Genomic DNA, 21,012 nt, shown 5'->3' on the forward strand with positions numbered 1-21,012 from the left:
CACATTACCAGATATGATAATGCTGAAATATATCATACTTGTACATCACCACATGTTTTTTTTTTTCTTTCTTTTTAGCTGGGGTATTTACTGCATATTGCTTCTTCATTCCTCGTGCCTGCACTTTTTCTTCCCATTTACCCCTTCCCTTTCCTTGTTCCTTTACCCTTTTATTCATTAACAAAATCATAATACCACCACCACCAGTAATTGAAAGAAAAAATACCCTTAGTTGCTGGATCAGCTTAAAAAACCAGTTAGCTCCTCCGCTCAACATGCTTCTTATGGGTTCTTAACTGTGATGTATAATTAGGTAACTTTGCTTCCTGCTTGGCTAAAGTAGAAGCTATGTACTTTTAGGTCAACACACTGAATGAGCAAGAATGGGAGAAACTGCAGCAAGCACATGTACTAGCCAACGTGCAGCAAGCATTTGATGCCAGCGATACGGAAGGAACAGATGATAACGAATCACTGTTTGGTGCGGTGGATCTCTTGTCACCAACTGGTCACACAGATGCCCAGACCCTGGCACTTATGCTGCAGGAACAGTTAGATGCCATCAATAACGAGATCAGGTGAGTTTTTGAATTAAATTGCATTTAGCAGTTATTCTGAATTCATGCTTTCAAACTGAATCAAGCATTCATTTATACATTATCAAGTTCAGAACTGAGACAGTAACAACAGTAAGATGTTTTGAAGTGTATTAAATTTACAGAGCAAAGTATGAAGAGTTGAAAGAGAACTCGCAGAGCTAAAGAGACTGAGCTGCCATCCTATCTTTCAGGACTTGGTGGATAAAGATATATAATAAAAAGGCTGATAGGATGACAACAGGCAGCTCTGAAAATCAATTTTATTTAATATTTTGTTTAATGGCTTTGGTATTCAGTGAAGACCTTTTAAGTTTTCAAGATTTGATTAACCAGCAGATGAGTTTGTGTAATGCAGAGGAGATCTGGTAGATTTCAAGAATTAAAATTTAAAAAGTCATAGCATTGGCAGTGTATTGAAATAGATAAAGGAAAATGAACGAAGTGCTGTCGGGTGCTCTTTGAAGATGACATATTTAGTATGCAAAATGACATGGTGATTATGTATTTAGTATACAGCATGGCATGGAGATGACATAGTGGCTAATGTGAATATTTATTTTAAAGAAGTATGCCCAATGACATGAAGATGACATATTTAGTATGCAGAATATGAAAGGAAAATAGATGATGGCTTGTGAAGATATCTAAGGATGAGCTGAAGTGTATATGTCTGCAAATATAGGGGTTTGTGTGGATATTTATTTTAAAAGTAAATATGAACATCAAAATGTTTGTGTGAACATTTGAGGATTTGCTGTAATATGTATGCACATATACGGTACATTATAAGGGATGCTTGTAAATATCTTTAAGTGCATTGGTACATGTGTGTGTGTTTCAGACTCATTCAGGAAGAGAAGGAAAGTACGGAGCAACGTGCAGACGAGCTAGAGAGCAGGGTAGGGTCTGGTAGTCTTGATGCCATTGCCTCTCGCTGGCGTGGGGGGTATGAGCGATCCTCCCCCCCTCTCAGTGGGCGCTCCACCCCCACCCCTAGATCCTCCCAGTCTCGAGACATCTTGCAGAAATACAACACTGTAAGTGTCAGTGTTGTGACCTTCTCATGGCTGCCTACTGTAGATGGGTGTGTTTTGTCTCACTGCACGGCTTTCTTCCTGTGCATGTGTGCACCTGGTCTGCTCTTCTGTGTTTCTGTTTTTTCTTTTCTTTGGTTACAGTGTCTTTCTGCCTATTCCCCCAACTCCACCCCTCCAAAAAATTATTTCAGATTCTGTAGTCAAATCTCAGAACTATCTTTCACCACCCTCACCCAAATAGAACTTTAGAACCATCACTGTATAACATGAGTTAGCACCTATATTTCATTTTTCTAACCATAAATATTCAGAAGCTAATTTTTAATACATATTAAAAAAGTAAAGAACAGATTTTATATGAGTTTGTTAAAAGTCGGATATTCTTGTTTTACTGTTTACCATTTTCCAATGTGTTCCAAAAACTACACATTAACTAATACTAGAAATATTTTAAACAAGGAAGCTGATTAATTTTTTATTTGTTTTTGTTATTTTCATATTTTGCTAAGGACCCACAAAAAGTTGGGAATCCAACATCTAAACATTTTTTTGTTAAACTCTGTAGTGCAATTTCATTTCAGCCTTAATGATAATTGAAAGACTGCTATCACAAAGAGATGGCAAACAACTTCAGAATGATGTTGATGCCTGTAGATACCAGCAAAGATTTTTCAAACAACACTCAGCTTAAATGTTTCATTATCTACACAAAAGAATGTTCTTTCTTAGAACAAAGTAGTTTCCTTTCTTTGTTGTGACTTGGTGATGCCATAGCGATGACAAGCCTGTGAAATTACCATTTTTCCATTCAAAGGGAGGTTTTGTGAACTACAGCTTTTAAGGCATAATGCCCATTTTATTAGCAGTGTAATCTGTTTGGAGTTCGCTTTTAGATGAAAGGTGATGACTCACATCCTCATTATAATATTATACTATCACTGTATCATCAAACTATAGATAACAGAAGCATTTGTATCTAGTCTTTACTGAGAATGAGAAATAACCATGCTTGTTTCTTCTTTTTACGCATGGTTTTGCTTCAAATTGATTTCAAGGGTAGTCACTATAGAAAATTGATTCTGCAGCAATTCCTTCCCTTATACGATCAATAATTCATTATCATCACAAGCCTTCTTTGTGATGCAACACCAGATGCTGTGCACCCAGTCACAAGTACAGTGTCACATCACCCTGATTGTGTTAATGAGTTAACAAGTGGTCTTCAGCACTTGGGCTTGGAATGAAAAAAGGCCAGCTGTCTTTTCGAACCTATTTAATCTCTCTTTGTTTTCTCCTAGTTCTTTCTTTTTATTTTTCTTGGTTTGTCTGACTGTAGTATTTTCCCCATCCCTACTATGGCCCAGTTCAAAGATTATTTGACATTGTTATTAACGGTGATCACACACGGCGACTGCTTTGGAGTATCTGACCTAGCTTTTCCTGTTTTACTTGCATATCCTTCAATATTTTATTTTGCATGCCTCTTTTGATCATTGTAAAGATGTGGATATCTTATTTTTGGCTTGTTTTTTTTTTTTTAATGTACCAGAAATTTAGCATTGGAATGCAAAATAAAAACAGATAAGATTAAGTTTTCATCTGCAGTTCGTTATGCTATTATATGTTTAGACCTTCATACTAGAAGCTGTAGTAAAGTTTATAATTTTTATTTATGTGTTAGGATTTTCTGCTTCTTTCACTTTAGTGTGCACTGTTTTGCATTTGTTACCTGTTTTAAAATTTTTTACAAAGTTACAAAAATATCTTCAATAGGTTTTTATAGAAAAGCATGGGCTTAAATTTAGGATAAGTGGTTAAACTGTGCTGTAGTGTATTTTTATCTTTATTTTTCTTAGTTCCTGCAGTATTGAAAATGCACATAGTTTCCCTTTTTTTGTTTATGTAATTTTTCATAATGAGAACAATTCTTACTGAATTCTTTACATCTTGGAGAAGATAGGTGTTGAATACATAAAATACATGTTGTTTTGAGGAATAGGGAAAATGTGCGGCCAAATTCATTTAAATATACCTTGTAATGAGTATGTATACATTACTTTAGCTGAAAGCAGCTTTTCTCTAGATTTTGTTTGTTGAGTTTAAAGCTTATGCAAAAATCATCTTCCAAATCATTATTGATTTGTCAAAACTGTCAGTAAATCACATGGCTAATGGACTAGCAGCAGAGCAAAAGGTCTTTTTGCTCACCTGAGAGAACTCCATTTGCAAATTTGTTCAAATGTTAGGTTTTTTGATGACGAAGCAGAAGGATTGATTTTCCTTTTTTTTTAAAAAAATAGCACAGCCCCAGATAAATTACAGCCTGACAGAAAGTACAATTGAAGATAGTCTTATGTCTAATAGCCTGCATTAGTACATTGTATCCTGTGTGGCTCATTTTGAGTTGTGATCATGTTTTCTGATAAGCCTGTATGGCTTGTAACTTCTCTCCTGCACATCATACCACAATGCATCACCAAGTCTGCATAATAACCAGAGCCCAGAGAGCCTAGCTCTTCCCCGGCATGTGCAGGACAGAGGTTATCAGCCTGTAAATAGTATACAGGCTTCACATGAATTCCAACTTGGGCTTCTTAAGTTTCCATCAAAAGGACATTATTTATAGTTTGTGTTCAACCTACAAGTCTTTGTAAGATTGTATGCACCATATTGTGGAAATACCCATAGTTGAGATGTGCACATAAATAGAACAATGACGAAAAACTGAAGGTAAAAACAGCTGAAAATATTAGGGAGTTGAGATTCAGTTTAGAAGGCTGCTCTTATGGGTTACTTTGTGTAGGGAATCTCGTTTACCATTTTGAAGCTAAGGCAAAATGGGGAGAATTGGTAGTACGACGGTCTAGTTACGTCGTTTCTGTTACGACGCTTCCGACTTACGAGGTCAGTGCATCACTAGAAAAGATTGAAAGTGGATATCATAAGGCAATCTGATTTTTAGGACTTAGTCGTTCGACTGTCGCTACAATTATCAAGGATAAAGCATCCTTTGATCACAAAGTAGTCACAATATTTTACTGTACTTATGTTTATTGATAGTAGCTTTGGGAGAGTAGATGAATAAGTACAGTGTATTAGATTATTCTGCACGCGTCATGTCGTAAGTCATGATCCCATAAACATTTCAGCCAGAAATCCATAGACTGATTGACAGAAACTTAGGACACCTTAAGGGAGGTAAATTAGCTTGACAGGTTGTTTTCTTGAGGATTGCTTTTTAGTTGGGCAAATAGCATTGACACAAGCTACTTCAGTCCAAACAATTGATTCATGTCTTGCATGCAGTTCTAATAGGGGAGGTAGAAGGCAATTTGCAGCTAGGAATCATGCCATTTAATACAAATTTCATAGTAATCAATGACAATAAATCGGATTGTGAGAATATAAGCAAGACAGCCCTGCAGCTTGGGAGCAAGTTATATTCTCTGGAAATAGAAGTATGGGTTGTCTTTTGTTTTAACCCAGTAAGTGAAGTGCAAAGACTGTTCTTGCAGTGAAATTATTTTTTTGCTTTGCTTGCCATAATGAATACACAGACTACTACTTGTACAACCATGTTGATAAAATGCTCAGAAACAGCGCTGATATCACCCTGTTCTACGCTGCAGTTTTTGCCAGAATTAGCAAAGCGGCACATACCTTTAAGTGGTCATGATACGAGACAGTATGTTTTCAGTGGGTGCATATATCTGTATGTATTTATGACCATAATTGTTCTACATGTAAGGAGCACATTCTATTGTTATCCTGTCTCTGCTTCTTGTCACACTTCATGATACATTGCTTACAGACATTATTTTTATGTTTATTCCCCTCTTTCTTTTTCCTCCCACCTGCCCACCATTGTTATTACCTTGGTAGCTCTTTACAGAGCAAGAGTAGGCTCTGTTGCTGAGTCTACATCAAACACCATATTTAACAAATATCCTCGCCCTCTTCTCACTCGCCCAGCTCCCCCCCCCACACACACACACGCACACTCCAGCAGGTGTGGTCAAAGCCTCCTAGATCCCCATTGCAGCCAGGGCTTACTGGCCAAGCAAGGTGTCATCAGAAATATCAAAGCAACATCCTCTTTGGTGTAAGAACAGTGGTGAGCATTTCTAGTACAGCCAAGCCATCAGGTGATGTGTAGTGTGGAGGTGCCACAGACACAGGTGATAAATGAGGACTTTCATTATCTTCTTATGTCTCTGCGCATGCTGGACTGCAACAATAGCCTGTTGCTAAATCTGGTGTCTGCAGCAGCAGCAACAGCAATAGTCCTTCAGGCAATCTCTGCTTTCAGAGTCCCAGCTTTTTTTTTTTTTTTTTTTTTTTTTTTAACACTTTCGCATAAGTAGGATTGCTCTGTGTATCCCAGCTTCAAACCATATGGAGTATATGCAGATATTTTCAAAATAGGATAAAGTCATAATTGCTTCGTAGGTTCTTTTGGACGTGTTAAAATATGATAAATTTTGCAGTAGTATGGGTTAGAGTTTTTGCACCGCAGTTGACACACCTGGCACGACTTTCTCAAATGTTTATGTATTCTAATTTAATCCAAAATATCTTAATCCTTATTTTTCCATTGGAGTTGCTGATTTAGTCATTTAGCTAAGTCTAGTACTAATACAGTAGACTTCTTCTCCTTGCATGATCAGCATGCTCCATTTTGTCATTGTTGAGGCCATTACTGATAGTAAGCAATGGGTGTGTTTTGTGGGCATCTACAAAGTATACACTTGCTGAAACTTTGTCTTGCTCCTCCAGCCTCTCCCAACACTCATAAGCTGTTTGATGTGTACACACACATAGTACATGAATGGAGATAAATGTCTTCTTTTAATGCTTTTAACAGACATCAAGAGGCATACCTTTCCTTGTGATACAACCATGGTAGTAAATTTTACTAGGTATAACAGTGGTGTTCTTTCACATCTCTGGTCTTGACTCTGAAATGTTGTGATGAAATTTATATCTGGGTGACTATCCCTTTAGTCTCTGGCAGAGACAGAAGTCATTTGCAGCAATGTTTGTAATTATTGCATTATAATTAACTAGCTGTGTTTAAGCATGAAACTAATTAAATTTTGCTGTCTTTATGCATCCCTGTACTGGTGCATTCATCCACATGCAATCCCCTGTAGACTTTTCTTACATAAATTATTTGAAAGACAAAGGAAGGAAGGAAGTTGTTACATTTGAAAAAAATCTGATTTGTTTGTTCTGTCATAATTGCTAACAAAGGCATAACTGTTCTGCTGATTTTAGTTTATAATATTGTAGAGTGCTAACAAATGTGTCCTCAAATGACTAACAGAGGAGAATACTATGATAGTAGTGATGCCATTCTAGTAGCTACATTACAAGAGAAGGCCATGCTGTTAGCTTTATTTGCATGATGTGTGTTGTAGGCGCCTGCTGGCATGTCAGCATCGCAGCTGTATACTTACTCCTCCTCCAGTCCGCAGCTGGCGACCTCCACTGACCCTGCAGCCTCACAGCAGGTACTCAGCGATAAACAGCTCTTTCATCTTCTCTTTTTCAGCCATAAACAATTTTCATCTCTCTTGTCTATTCTATCCCCTTCCCCTTGACTACTTCTTCAGCTTCCAATAACATGCTTAATCTTTACACTTGACAGCAGGTTTCTTTTGTTTTGGATTTTTGAATGTTTACAATTTTATATTTTATTGAATGTCTTCATTATGTTTCCTGCCATTGTCAAAACTTCCTTTTTCTTAGATCATTATTTACTACTTTAAACGTGAAACAGCTTTAAAATCTTTCCTTTCTGTGTTGTAAGAGTGATGTAAAAGCATGCATGATACTGACAGAAATAAAAGTAAATGTATGTCAGTTGCATTATAAAATGTTTGAAAACCAGATGTGTGAGTCATTGTGTGTGTGTGACAGGTGGAGGGTAAAGGTACATATGTGCCTGTCCATCATGTGTGTATGTATGTGTACATGTGCATGCATGTGTGTCCTTTTTTATTGCAGTGAAGCATTGTCTGTAATAAGAAGTATGAAAGCTTTGTTTGTGTTCAAAGCTGCATCATTGCTCACTGTTTCAAAGCTGAGTGTTGAGAGAATGTGATTTGATTGTTTTATACCATCTTTCTCATTATAAGCTGTAAACGTTTAGAGTTTTGGTTTTTAGGTGCTTATTTATTTGCTTGACAAGCATGTTTAATATTTCCATTCCTTCATACTGTTTTTCTTAATAAGTGATATGCGTCTAATAGAAATTTGTCATTTGAAGGTTCTCTTAAATCATTTCTTGTGTTCAATCTTTTTTATTCCAAACTCTGATTGTTTTTGTGTACCTTAATCTGCAGCTGGAGCTCTCAAATATTTCTTCATCTGATCCAGATCAGGTAGTTCTCTGTCTTGCTGGCACATGCTGCTGCTTATGCTTTTGATTTGTCTCTGCCATGCCATTAAAGCACAGTTGCTGTGTTTGGTGTAGACCATGCAAAATAAAGTTAACTGGGTGAAGAAAAAAAAAATCCAAGCTTGTGTAAAGATATTGTGTACCAAAGAAGCCTATTTAAAGACCACTATATCCATCAAATGGAAGAAATGTGTGCTGTGTCTGCTAAGCGATGCCTACTGTCTAATAAGCATGTGTCATTTGAACTTGTCAGGATACTGTGTTCTGTCATTCTGCTCCATAACATGAACCCATGCTTTGCAGGAGAAATTACCATGGGATACTTCTACCTGCTCCCATCACCCCCCACCCCCACCTCGCTTAGTTTTTCCTAAACCCATTTCTGTGCTTGCAAGCATAGTCTTCATAGCATCGTCCGCTTGTTGTTACAAGGTTTTAAGCATTTACCATTGTGTTTGAGCTTTAGTCACTCAGACAACTACACTTTCATTTTGAGGACAGGTTTTAATGTGCTGTATTTCAGCTGTGTCTGCCTGGTCACCATCTCTTTCATCTTTCACATTGTCATTACTGTTCAGTCCTGTCGTTGCTGTGTATTCAGTATGCAGGCAAGATAAAAGAGTTATTATCAGTTATCTTGCAAAGGGTTGGAGGAGGGAGGAGTCATTATATTAAAATGTTATTTTGGATCAGCATGATAAAAGAATATGCATTACTTTAGGGTTAACATTTTCTCTGGGAGAAGGGTGGATTTGTATGTTAAAAAAATTTTGTCCTTCTGTGACAAGATTTTTCAGGCATTCGAGGGTCACCATATTAAAACAGCTTCAGTGATTGCCCATTGGTATTAGGAGAGGAAATAAAAAAAAGTAATGGGCATGTTTTCTGATTTTAAAATTGATGTGTTTGTTGAGAAGCACCAGTTGGTTATTGGAGTAACTGTAGGAGCTTATAAAAGCTGGCTTCATTGGATGCAGAGACGTTTGGTACTAGTCTTTACATGACTAATCACACTCATCCAGATGTGAGTGGCTCAGGCATCTCGTGAGCTTGTTCTTGTCCTTAAGGCTGATTATTTCTGTCTCTACAGCCTGTCCCAGCTCTGATCTGCTCATTGTCCTGTCATTGTGCCCCACACCTCAATCCTTATTCCTTCCCATTCTGAACAAGTTCTGTGTGTGTGTTTTCATACAGTACATGCCATAGCTGGCATTATTTAGCAGAAATCAGCACAGCTTTCATATTTGTGTTTGTGTGTTACCCGATACAAATGTTAAGTATTCTTAATAACAATTCATGTGAAGTGAGACTAAAAATAGGTGCATTCACAACCCCCCTCCTCCCGGCAAGAAAAACCCCATCCATTAGCAGTATGACAAAAAGTATAAAAGAGATGGCACTGTCATAAAACATACTGTAAATTTCAGTCTATTGAGTGCGCCTGTTTATAAGCTGCACCTACTAAATCTTTTTTTAAATTTTCTTTCACAAATAAACTGCACTGGTTTATAAGCTGCAAATATATACAACTTGAAAGCTGCATCGTAGACATTTCATCTCATTTTCAGCATGACGAGGGTGTGTGCTTCTGCAACTGATCTGAATGCTTCAATTGTATGCAGTTTTTATTTTAAAATGTGAGCAGTTAACACTGCAACAACATTACCAGTTAACACTTGAACATAGAGCTCATCAAAAAATTTGCCAAATTATGAAAAATCCGCAAACAAGCCACATCGCTGTTTAAGCCGCAGGGTTTAAGGCTGTGGAAAAAATTCACAGCTTATCAGGGCTTCTGCTTACGCAAAAAATTGCGTACAGTACGCATTAAAAGTTCTGAGGACCCCTTCAATTTTCGTCAATGGGGTCCCATTCAAATTTGGGCGAAGAACAGGGACCCCTTAAAAATCTGAAGAAGGGGTCCCTGGGACCCCAAAGAATTTAGCCTTAGCAGAAGCCCTGGCTTATAGTCCAAAATTTACAGTAGTTTTTCCCCCTTCGGTTTTATTAATTATCTGATTGTCTTTCTGATTGGGGAGGGGCACTTTTTTAAACTTTGGTAGTCAGCAACAATTTTGTTTTATAATTCCTCCCTTGCTCTCCAAAGAATCAGACCCTTGCCTTTATCTCACAGGTTATATATATATTATGAATGACAGCTTAACGGACATTTTATGAGCGAGTGATTACATAGATCAAGATTTCCACCAGCTTAGTTTACCCTTTTTCCTGCACATGCATGAGCACACACACAGACACACAGAGAAATGACGTACAAAATGTAATTAAGGATCTTGGTTGCCATTGCTGCTGCTTCATCTACTCTTAATATATATGCACTCTGTAATCTGTCTAGACTCCCAACCCAAAAAAGTTTTAAAAGAATTATATCAGGTGCACAGAAAATGTCACTCATGACATTCTTGATGACAGAACTAAATAGCAGACACTGAAATTGTGTTCGAAAAGGTTTTCATAAATCCTTTTTTTTTTTTTTTTTTTTTTGAAAGCTTTGGATGGAGGCAAAAAGGAGAAAATACAATCTTTCACATTTTTCCTCTTAATGCCTATTTTGATAATACTGCATTTGAGCACAGCAAAGATGCAAAAAAATGCAATGTTAAAAAGATGATGTAGCATGTTGCTGAAAAATGTCTTTATGCATTTGTTCTTTTTATGTCTATGATTTTTGGCTACAAGTATGGGATACTTCACAAGTCTAAAGGTTCATGTATGACCACCACGACATTTATTCCTGTGTTTGTAAGAGAAAAAGAATGTGTGTGGGAGAGATCTTGTGTAGATGTGTCTGAACTTTACCAAGTGATGTATCTAATAAGTGAAGCTAAGACAACTTCTTCATGTGTTTTTCAGCAGTACAGTCGTGATGACAGCACAATTGGATCCAAAGAAGAGTCTCGGCAAATCAAATGTGAATCCTCACCGCCAACACCTCGCTCCCTTCGCCTTGAGAGAGTTGCAGCTGCTTTGGCCAAAAGTCAGAGTGATACTGCAAGGTAGACATGCTTTTATTTATTTTCCTATATTTATAAGAGTTATTTTTTGTGAGGTATGTTTGAGATAAATATATAATTCTCTTCTTTGAATTAAAGGTAAGAGTGATGGGTTTGTTTGATTTTTTTTTTTAATCTTTAATTTTTATTTTTAGTTGCTATAGTACTTATGTGGTCCAGTGGAGCAATGGTTATCGCCTGTCACCAATACAGTGAAGGTTGGCTGTCCTGGATTCATCTCTTGTTTTGGGCACACTGTTCTTTCTCTGCACGTGGCATATGTTTGCAGAGCTGGCTGCTTTGCCGTGATATAGCCTTGCTGACTGCGTAAAACACCAATTAAATATAGCAGTTCTTATATCTTTCATGGAGTTAATTGTGTGACAGCCTCTGGCCTGATAAGTTACTTGGGGTTTTCTTCCTTCATCTTCATTTCATGGAGTTAATTGTGACAGTTTTTGTCCTGATAAGTTACTCCCTTTCATTGAATTGTTTGACAGCTTCTGCCCTGATAAATTACTTGTGGCCTTTTTATCCTACATCTTTATTTCAGTCGGCTGCATGAGATAACACGTGGTTCCAGTAGCCCACTCAGCAGTCTCCACAGCAGTCAGGACTCACTACATAAACACTCAAAGAAAAAGGGTTTAAAGAGTTCACTAGGCCGCCTTTTCTCAACCAAAAAGGAGAAGCAGAAGTCCAAGGATGCATATGCCAGGGAGATGGCAGCAGGTGTGGTTGTATTCTATCATTAGAAAGAAGAGACAAGCAGATGCTTATATTCTATTGTTAGAAGACAAATAGATTTTTTTGTTTCATCATTAGAAAGAAGATACAAGTAGACCCTTTTTTTTTCATTGTTAGAAAGAAAAAATAAGTAGACCTTGTATTCCTTCATTAGAAAGAAGAGGCAAGTAGACACCTTTTTTTTAATTTGCAAGTGAGCTCTGATCTGCTGTTTCCTAACAATAAATAGAAAATGGTGGTAGATTAGAAAATGGAGGAATGCAGCAGTTTTAGTTACTCGGGGTTTTAGGGGAGGAAAAACTTGGACATGATGATGTGAAAAAAATTGGGCAGGTGTTCATTTCTTTAAAAAAAGTTTCTAGGTTTCAGTAAGCTCATACACTCACCAAGCCTTCTGGCAGGCTTTCCATTTATTTAAATTGTTCATCAAACTTTAGGAGATTCAAAGGAATTAGTTTCTTGAACATTATTATTTTCTTTTGTAAGCAGCTGCCTATGGAGACGGAGGTGATGCCAGTGCTTCTGACCTTGCCATTGGTCTAGGGCAGTCCGAGTTTGACCGAAGAATGAAGAAGAAGTGAGTCTGCAAAAATTGTTTGCTATTTGATTTGCTATATTAGCTTGCTGTGTTTTCATGTACTCCCTGTAAAGATACTGACATTTTTACATTCTTTCTGGTTCACACTTGGCTTTGTCTTTTTTCTCTTTGTGAGGGTATTGAATTGAGAATTAAGTTATGAAGTTTTGGGTTTACTTTAGACATGAGCTCTTAGAAGAAGCTATGAAAGCAGCGACCCCATTTGCTTTGTGGAATGGACCCACCGTTGTGGCCTGGCTAGAGGTAAGCACTACAAAGCTGTTTTTTTATATTTTTTTGTTCCTTGCAGAACACCAAACCACAAGAAATAAACAATTATCCAGGACCTCTAGATGCTTAAAGTGCAGAATAATTAAGAAAAATACAGAATGAAAGTGCTTACACCTATACATGCTGATACCCAAGGGGCTAAACAAAGTTTTTAAAGAACAGCCTTTACATTTGTGAAGAACATGATTCTGTTGCATGCCAGCTATTTCTTGAAAGCTAATACTTACGTTCTTAGAATGCTTGCTGACCTGCTTATCCATCATTTCTGGACTATTGACCATCAGCAGCTCTCCACCATCCTTTCTTGCAGCATGTTTTCTCTCTCTTCACTTCTTTGCTGCTTGTGTGTTGCAGTTGTGGGTTGGTATGCCAGCATGGTACGTAGCAGCCTGCCGTGCCAATGTCAAGAGTGGTGCCATCATGTCAGCTCTGTCTGACACAGAGATCCAGCGAGAAATTGGTATATCCAACCCACTTCACCGGCTCAAACTTCGGTTAGCCATTCAGGAAATGGTCTCACTTACTAGCCCATCTGCACCAAAAACATCTCGTACAGTAAGTGACCTTGCATACAATGCTATTTGTTTTTGTTGTCTACACAGCTGTTGTTTTTGTATTCCTTTGTTTTGCAGAGATATAAGAATAGATGTAGGAATAGATAAATAAATGAACATGATGCATTTGTAAGTACTCTAGCACTTTGCATTACAATTAAAATAAAAATAAAAGAAGATACAGGTAAATAATTTTAGGCAAGACTGAGAATTGCTGACACTAAATTAATGTATTTATCCTTACTAAATTGTATTATAGGGTAAATATTATATTTCTTGAGCTGTGCATATGTGTTTGTTTTCACAGACTTTGGCATTTGGAGACATGAACCATGAGTGGATTGGAAAGGAATGGCTTCCTAGTTTAGGTTTGCCACAGTACCGGTCACACTTCATGGAATGTCTGGTAGATGCTCGAATGCTTGACCATTTGACAAAGAAAGACCTTCGCGGACAACTGAAGATGGTCGATAGTTTCCACAGGTATGTCTGTCTAGATATACTGCAAAATATGTGAGGATTTATATGGATACCTGTCTTTGTTTTAGCGTTGTATGTGTGCTCCATGTATTATTATACATGAACATTTCTGTCCATTTGTATTTCTGTATATGCTAGGTATTCATCAGTGACTGATGGTAAACCAGATGACTGGTCTGTGTCTAATCATATTGCTCAAACCACAGAAAATCGTGGTTTTCTTGTCACAAAGATGGGAGCGTAATATGAAATGTCTAGAGGATTCCATGGAAGTGTTTTTTACATTTGACTTCAAGTCAGAATAGCTATCATTCTTTATGTAATAAAGGACAAGCTTGCAGTATGGTATCAACTGTTTGAAGAAGATCAATTATGATCGAAAAGAGTTGGAACGAAGACGAGAAGAAAGCGCAAACGAAGTTAAAGGTGAGCATGAGAATTTTATGGCTTTATAAAATCTGTCTTATCACTTACTTTTTCAAGGTTTTCAAAAGTGTTGGAAGCATGACATTTTATATCAGATTTTGATTTGTGACCTCTTTATTTATAATTTAAATAATTATAATAAAATAATTTACATAATTTATAAATACACCCGATATCAAATCTTCAAATACTCTTTTCTTTCACATCTAACACCTGATGACTTTCCAACAAAATTTTTTTTTTAAAAGTTTCCATGTCTTAGTTTTGGTGCACTCTTTGTAGCTAGCTTTAGCAATTTTTTCTAACTCAAACCTTTAAAGAGCTTTGCGGAACATTTCTTGGGCTGGAAAGGGTGTTGACAAGACCAACTGCTGCTTACTTTAAAATAAAAATTCTTTGTTGTATAAACGGCTCACATAGCTGGTGTTAAATATGCTGCTCCATAAAATGTGTACAGATGTGTTGGTCTGGTCAAACGAGAGGGTGATCAAATGGGTGCAGGCCATCAACTTAAGGGAGTACGCCAACAACTTGATCGAATCTGGTGTTCATGGGGCACTCATAGCACTTGATGAGAGTTTTGACCACAACAGCCTAGCATTAGCCCTACAAATACCTACGCAAAACACACAGGTGACCTAACAGCTGTTTGTTACTTTTGTGCATGTACTATCATTCACTTTTTTTTCTTGGCCTACTTCCTGATCACTTCTGTCTCTCCCTACCCATTTCCCTGAAATTAACTTGTGTCTGTTTGCTTGCAGAAGGTTTAATATCTTGATATCTATTTGTCTATGTTCATTTATATATAATATTTGTTATGTGTTAATTTGACATCATGAGTATTTGTTCTAATGTGTATAGTTTCCCAATCCCCTTGTATAGGGCTAATGGTGTTTTCAGTGAAATTCATATTTTTTTTCTGTTGTTGTTATTCATTTATTTAATCCTATTATATGCAGATGTAATTTGATAAATATTTGTCTTTCTTGCAGACAAGTTTACTAGCTCTTTGATAATATTTGTGATAAACATTGAATTGTTGGAGGTAAAATAACTCACACTTGTCATGTTTACAATTATTGTGTTTGCTCCAAAACCCACAGGCAAGAATGGTTTTGGAACGAGAGTTTAATAATCTTCTGGCAAGAGGAACAGATCGCCGTTTGGATGAGGTGAGAGAAGCCCCTTCAGATCCGAACATTGATGCTAGTCCATTCCTTCATTTCTCATTGTTGCTGACAGTTTTATAATCCATTCTGAATCTTGTCTTCTGACTTTGCCTTGTCTTTCTTTGCCCCATCCTGGACCTTCAGCCTTATATAATCACTTCAACACTTAGCCTCGTGATCTGTTCACCTCATATCCTCTGTCACAGCAGTTTTAACTCCCACCCCTCTTCCCTCATGCTTCATTCCAACTGTTCCATGATCTGCTGTACCACCAGTACAGTGCTCTTTTGTCAACTGCTTTGTTTACCATGTGCTTCCTTAATGTTCAGTTGACCCTAAACAACCTGGCTTTGCAGACCACATCTGGTTCTTTCCCTTTAGCATCTCTCCATTCCTCACTAGCGTCATTACTTAAGACCTAACACTGCCACTGACCACAGACTTAATGTTTTTTCTTGTAAGCAAATAACTGTCACTGTCTCTTCTCTACCCCTCTCCCCCCCCCCAACCCAACCCCTGCTATTCTTTCCCTCTTGCTCTCATAGCCTGCATGTTGAGGCAGTCTGTGACAGCTTGTGGCATTGTGCTGTCCTTTGTGATCTTGCCTAACCCATTACACTGACATTTAAAAAACCCATTATCAACTTGCTGCATGTTAGTCAGATGGATTCAAAACGCTTATAATTTCTTTTTAGAAAGTAAATAATTTTGGTGGTTTTTAAAGAAATTTAAGCTAAGCATTACAAGTGTAAATTCAAGCTATAAGATGTTCACAGAGAAGAGAAGGGAGAAAGCTAGCCCAGACTTTAGCAGATTGTATTGTCAAATGTTTACAACAATCATTGTTCCTTAAACCCCATCTTCCAATTCCAGTTTGGACAAGAATTACCATGTGGACATGAGGTGGCCGATACTTCGGAGCAGTAAATAAAATATACAGATATAAAGTAAATAAACATATAAATGATATGAAAGGTGCATGGCTTGGATTCGAGCTGATAAACTTGTAACTGGCATGTGTCTGGAGTTTTCTATTACTCCATAGGTTTAACACAAACACAGATGTTTCAGTAGTAATCTAAGAATGAGGACCAAATAGAAGTAATCTGAATATTACAGTGATTGTTTTTGTTGAGCATAAAAATCTTAACATATATTTGTGAGTTTTATAGTAGTCTTTTCATTAGGAGGAAATGCAAATTATACAAAGAAACAAATTTATAGAAAGATGCATTTGGAGTTAGACTGCATGAATGTAACAACTCTTTGGAGAACACATCATAAACAATTGGTGGTGGGAGGGGAGGTATCTCATTCTGAGTAGTTTGTCAGTTTTATTCTTGAAAGTAAAATTGGTTCTATTTTAAAAGCTATTTTTGTAGTCTGTCTTCTTATCTATCTATGTTGCTAGGTCACAGATTCTTCACTGTACCCTTAGCTTCTGTTTTTAAAACTGTCTGTTATAATACTTAATATGCTGCACTTCTAATTGCTGCATGGTTTTGTGCATACCCAAGAGCAAGGGAGAAAGTTTACATCTTTAAAAAAAAAAAAAAAAGGTCATGCTGGCAAGGCGCTTGGCAATGCGAGGCTGCAAAGACAGGGCTGTCTGGTGGCAGGGGGTTTGGGCGGTGTCAGAGCGTCATGCACTCACAAGCTGCATGTTTATTGTGGTTTCTTCCTATTCTTCACTTTCCACTAAAAAAGCTTGTCTCTGTGACCTGAGTAAACTCTTAATGACCTTCTGGCTGTTAATGTTGATTGACATATAGTCTCCCAGGCGATTGTATTCAGTTGTAGTGCTTGTTCTGACTCCTATTAACCATTTGTCTATGCGTGCAATATAGTTTGTGGCTGCATCTCTGGTGCCATACTACCAGCATTATGAGTAATAGTATATTTTTCTGATATCCACTTGAGGAATGAAAGTTCAGGATGCAGGCGATAATATTAATGCGTTAATGTGGCAAAGCTGTACTAAAATGTAACACACTTATTTGCCTGTGTGGACATGCAGAGTAATTCATGAGTGAATATGCTTGTGCTGGTGATCTAAGTGGTAATTTTCAGATCCTATAAGCCATGCAAGATGTGAAGCAAGCTATCAGCCCTTTCTTGTTTTTGTTTGGGGTTTTTTTCCCAGTCCTGAAAGCAAAACTTGAGATGTTCAAAGTGCAGTTTAAAAGTAAGAAATGTGGAATATGTTTTGGTTGATTCCTTCTAAACCATAATGCTGCAATTTACAGCTTTTACCAATGCATAAACTTGCTTTTGCATCAGAAATCCATCAAAGCTCTTGATAACCTGGCTTTGTAATTTAATACCACTTTTTTAAAAAGGATTAGAGGAGAAATATGACAACATTTTGTTTTTTTATCGATCACTTTTTTTTTTCATCACTTTCAAAATCCCTGAGAAGATATACTTTTGAATGTATCAGAATTATATACCTGGTATCGTGCCAGTGGTGAGTAGGTTGAAAACTTGTTTGTTGTTTTTCTTAACAGTAAATTATGTGCAAAAGCAAACCACAGATCATTTTAGAAGGCTGCACTCTTCACAAGAAAGGGTTGATGACTTGAATTTATTGAATGCTAGACACTTCTCACCAATAAGTATCTTACAGAATTCTCAGGACTAACATAAACGTAAAAGAGAAGACAACTGCAGAAAATGGATAACATTTTTTTAAGATAGATGTTGTGCTGTGTAAAGTTTATTTGAGACTTGTCACTTTTGTTTTGTGGCTTATTCATCTTACCTTGGTTTTTCAATTCTTCCTTTCATTTCCCAGGCTCGATGAAAGCTACTACAGAGGTAACTAGTTCTGTGCTAAACCATCATATTCCTGTATCCAGTTTTTTTTTTTCCTTTCTTTCAATGTGATATTACTCTCCTTTTTTTCTACCTGCACAATTTTGAGATGTGCTTTTTCTACTGGGTAAAGTGTGTGGATTTTTTTTCCTGCTTTTTTTTTCTCCACATATATACATCTAAAGCTTTTTATTTTAAATCACTCTTCCCTTTTTTTGTGTGGATTTGCCAGATTCTTTTGTTAGCTGGCTTTAATGCCAATTGCCTTCTGATTTGCCCTAGTGTATTGCATTAAAGTTCTACTGCTCCTGATTTAGTACTTGTTTTTTAGTTCAATCTTTAGTTTTCTACCAGAGCTTATCTGTGTACTGTGACTACCTCACTTCTGTGTCCCAAGTCATTACAAACAAACAAAAAATCTTTGCTGCGATCATTTTTTATTTTCAAGGTATCCAGCTGTTATATGTTGACAGTTTTTTTTTAATGTTAAAAGTTTATCTTTGGCCCATTAAAACCAATAAGAGAAAGTCTGTGTTAGTATTCAAATTTATTTCATATTATTCAGATGCTGAACATACATGTGACATACACTAGAAAATTGCAGGTATGCAGACACCGCGTCCTCCATCCACAGATTGTTGGCCATCCTCGCTCTCTTTTCTTCTGTCTTTTGAACACACACATGCACACAGTTTTTGACAGCTAACTGGCTTCCTTTAATTTTATCTTTTTTATTTTTTTTTTTTTTTTTAAGCTTGTGGGCTTTAGACAACACAGACATAAAATGCAGATGCTGTTAGTGAATTATGCGTGCGCAAATTTTTGCCTAACCACCTGCGTGCTGCTGCCAGCATTGGATACTGAAACCGCCTGTGAGCTTAGTGTTGGTGTTGGTGGTTATGGTGAAGTTTTAACACAAAATTGGTGACAGTAGCATTTATCTTGCTGTTTGTATCTTGATTATTGCACACCTAAAGCATGTTCATACACAATGAATTGAATTAAAATGCTATATAATAAATGATCATTTCTTCCATTTGCAGCCAAGTGAGGTGATTTTTAACTGTCATTGTAAATGTTCTGCTATTCTGTATAGGTGCAACTCTTTCGTCTTAGGATAAAGATCCATTATTTTTAAATCATATTAGACAAGGCAAGTCATCACAGTGTTGTAGGTTAAATGTAATGGCGTTGACAAAATAGCTGAAAAATGGCAGTGGACTCTCTCTTGTTGAGGTCAATTTGAAATGCTATTTGCTGTTTCAATGTATACTGGGAAACAGAATCAGAGCTACAGTTTATATCTGTTTTTCTTCAATTATTCGCAGCATACTTATAGGCGAGATACATAATTTGCAGATTTATCGACATATGGCATTTTTTTATCCAATTTGTTTTCCAAATGCAAGTTGATTAAATGGGAATCAATCTATTACTGAACTGCAGGAGTGCCAGTCATGACACAGTTCGAAATCAAAAGAACTTCTGAAGTAGACATTAACATTTTTGTATGGAACCAACACACAAAAAACACTGTTCTAGATGCGACTGTAAGTAAACGAATCTTTTGAAACCCAAATTTGTTTAACAGAATTATTCAGAACATCAGTATGTGTAATTTACTTGAATACGGGGATTAGGTTTTGCTTGCAGCAAAGACACTGGACAACTTTTATTTAGTCCTTATCAAGTCTCTTCACTGCCAGTGAAACTTGACTGCAATAGACATGTTAATTGTTATTCACAGCTTGTTTTATTGTTCAGAAGATATACAGAGCAGTAATGAACTTAGTCTTCATGGGCATGCACAGACCATGCCAAGACAGTCATTCCATCCCAGACATCAGGGCACACAACACAGGCAACCAACAAGAAGCATATGCATCTGTCCCATCATGTACTTGTCTGTCCTCTAATGGGCGTTCCTTGTGTGTCCCTCAAAATTTACCTTATTATCATGATTCACTAATTACAGACGTTGCTATGAAAAAATTTCTTAGATTTACTGACTGTTGAGTTCTACCTGCGGCTGCTTTGGCAGGAACAGATCAAATGATTCTGTGGGCTTTACAGAGCCGGCTGGCCAGATATTACCCACACCTGCACTAAAACATTTGATGGCTTATTGTAGCAGCTGTGTGTATATTGTGTACTCATAAAATTCAGATAAAAGACACAGAGCATTTTCCTTCTATTGTGTTAAAAAAATTTAAGTATTTCTGAGTTAAAAATGTTTAAGTTTGCAGTTAAAACACCTCAGCAAAGTGTTTGAAATCCACAGTGAAGACTGTGCATCATCTTTTTCCAGACAATTTAATTATTTTTAAATTCTGTGTTTGTGTTTAATTATTATTTCAAGGACAGAAGATACAATTGGAAATCTCTGTAAGCTAGTTTGGTTTCCTCCTCAGTCTGCAGTAGTTAAGAGAATTTCTGAGTAACATTAGTGTTGGTTCCTGCAGTGTAAAAATATGCTTCATGCTGGTAGTTTGAAAATCCAGCATCTTACAAAGTTGTCAAACTTAAACTTTGGTCACTGTTTTAAAAGAGTATACAAGTTATTAAAATTAAAGACTTGAGTTTAAAAGACAGGTTAACAAGTATTGTGATTTTTTTTTTAAAGCCAGAGCTTGAAGCTTTTGTGTTTCAGTACCATAGACAGAAAAAAATTCTTTCAGTCACTTGTTTAGTCTGCCTGTGTCCCGTTCTCTGTATTCACTTGACCTTATTTCCTACACTCAGGTGCACCATTAATTATATGTATATAACTGTAATGCTGCTAAATAATAAAAATTATCATATCGAGTAAACGGAAGATGCAGATTATGTGCATAAAATGTATATATGTATAGATTAAAGACGTTTATAAAGGCTGGGAAGTGGATAGACAAATTGTTA

The 21,012-nt window shown here is 36.8% G+C and overlaps 1 protein-coding gene across 11 annotated transcripts in view; it reads left to right on the forward strand.

Moving 5' to 3' along the window:
* Positions 1 to 21,012, forward strand: part of LOC112558503 (liprin-alpha-1-like) — a 63,350-nt gene that overhangs the window by 27,869 nt on the left and 14,469 nt on the right. For 3 of the 11 annotated variants that reach the window (XM_025228973.1, XM_025228968.1, XM_025228971.1), the window contains 13 exons: positions 361 to 578; positions 1,441 to 1,636; positions 7,057 to 7,149; positions 7,984 to 8,022; positions 10,914 to 11,056; positions 11,607 to 11,785; positions 12,290 to 12,377; positions 12,560 to 12,641; positions 13,023 to 13,223; positions 13,530 to 13,705; positions 14,031 to 14,128; positions 14,586 to 14,761; positions 15,235 to 15,303. In XM_025228973.1, coding sequence (XP_025084758.1) covers positions 361 to 578; positions 1,441 to 1,636; positions 7,057 to 7,149; positions 7,984 to 8,022; positions 10,914 to 11,056; positions 11,607 to 11,785; positions 12,290 to 12,377; positions 12,560 to 12,641; positions 13,023 to 13,223; positions 13,530 to 13,705; positions 14,031 to 14,128; positions 14,586 to 14,761; positions 15,235 to 15,303 — 1,758 coding nt within the window. Of the gene's footprint in view, positions 1 to 360; positions 579 to 1,440; positions 1,637 to 7,056; positions 7,150 to 7,983; positions 8,023 to 10,913; positions 11,057 to 11,606; positions 11,786 to 12,289; positions 12,378 to 12,559; positions 12,642 to 13,022; positions 13,224 to 13,529; positions 13,706 to 14,030; positions 14,129 to 14,585; positions 14,762 to 15,234; positions 15,304 to 16,173; positions 16,248 to 18,094; positions 18,118 to 21,012 lie in introns of all 11 variants that reach the window. The other 8 variants (XM_025228976.1, XM_025228978.1, XM_025228977.1 and 5 more) reach the window with 8 other exon arrangements.

Source organism: Pomacea canaliculata, linkage group LG3, assembly GCF_003073045.1.
Source record: "Pomacea canaliculata isolate SZHN2017 linkage group LG3, ASM307304v1, whole genome shotgun sequence".
Classification (NCBI taxonomy): Eukaryota; Metazoa; Mollusca; class Gastropoda; order Architaenioglossa; family Ampullariidae; genus Pomacea; species Pomacea canaliculata.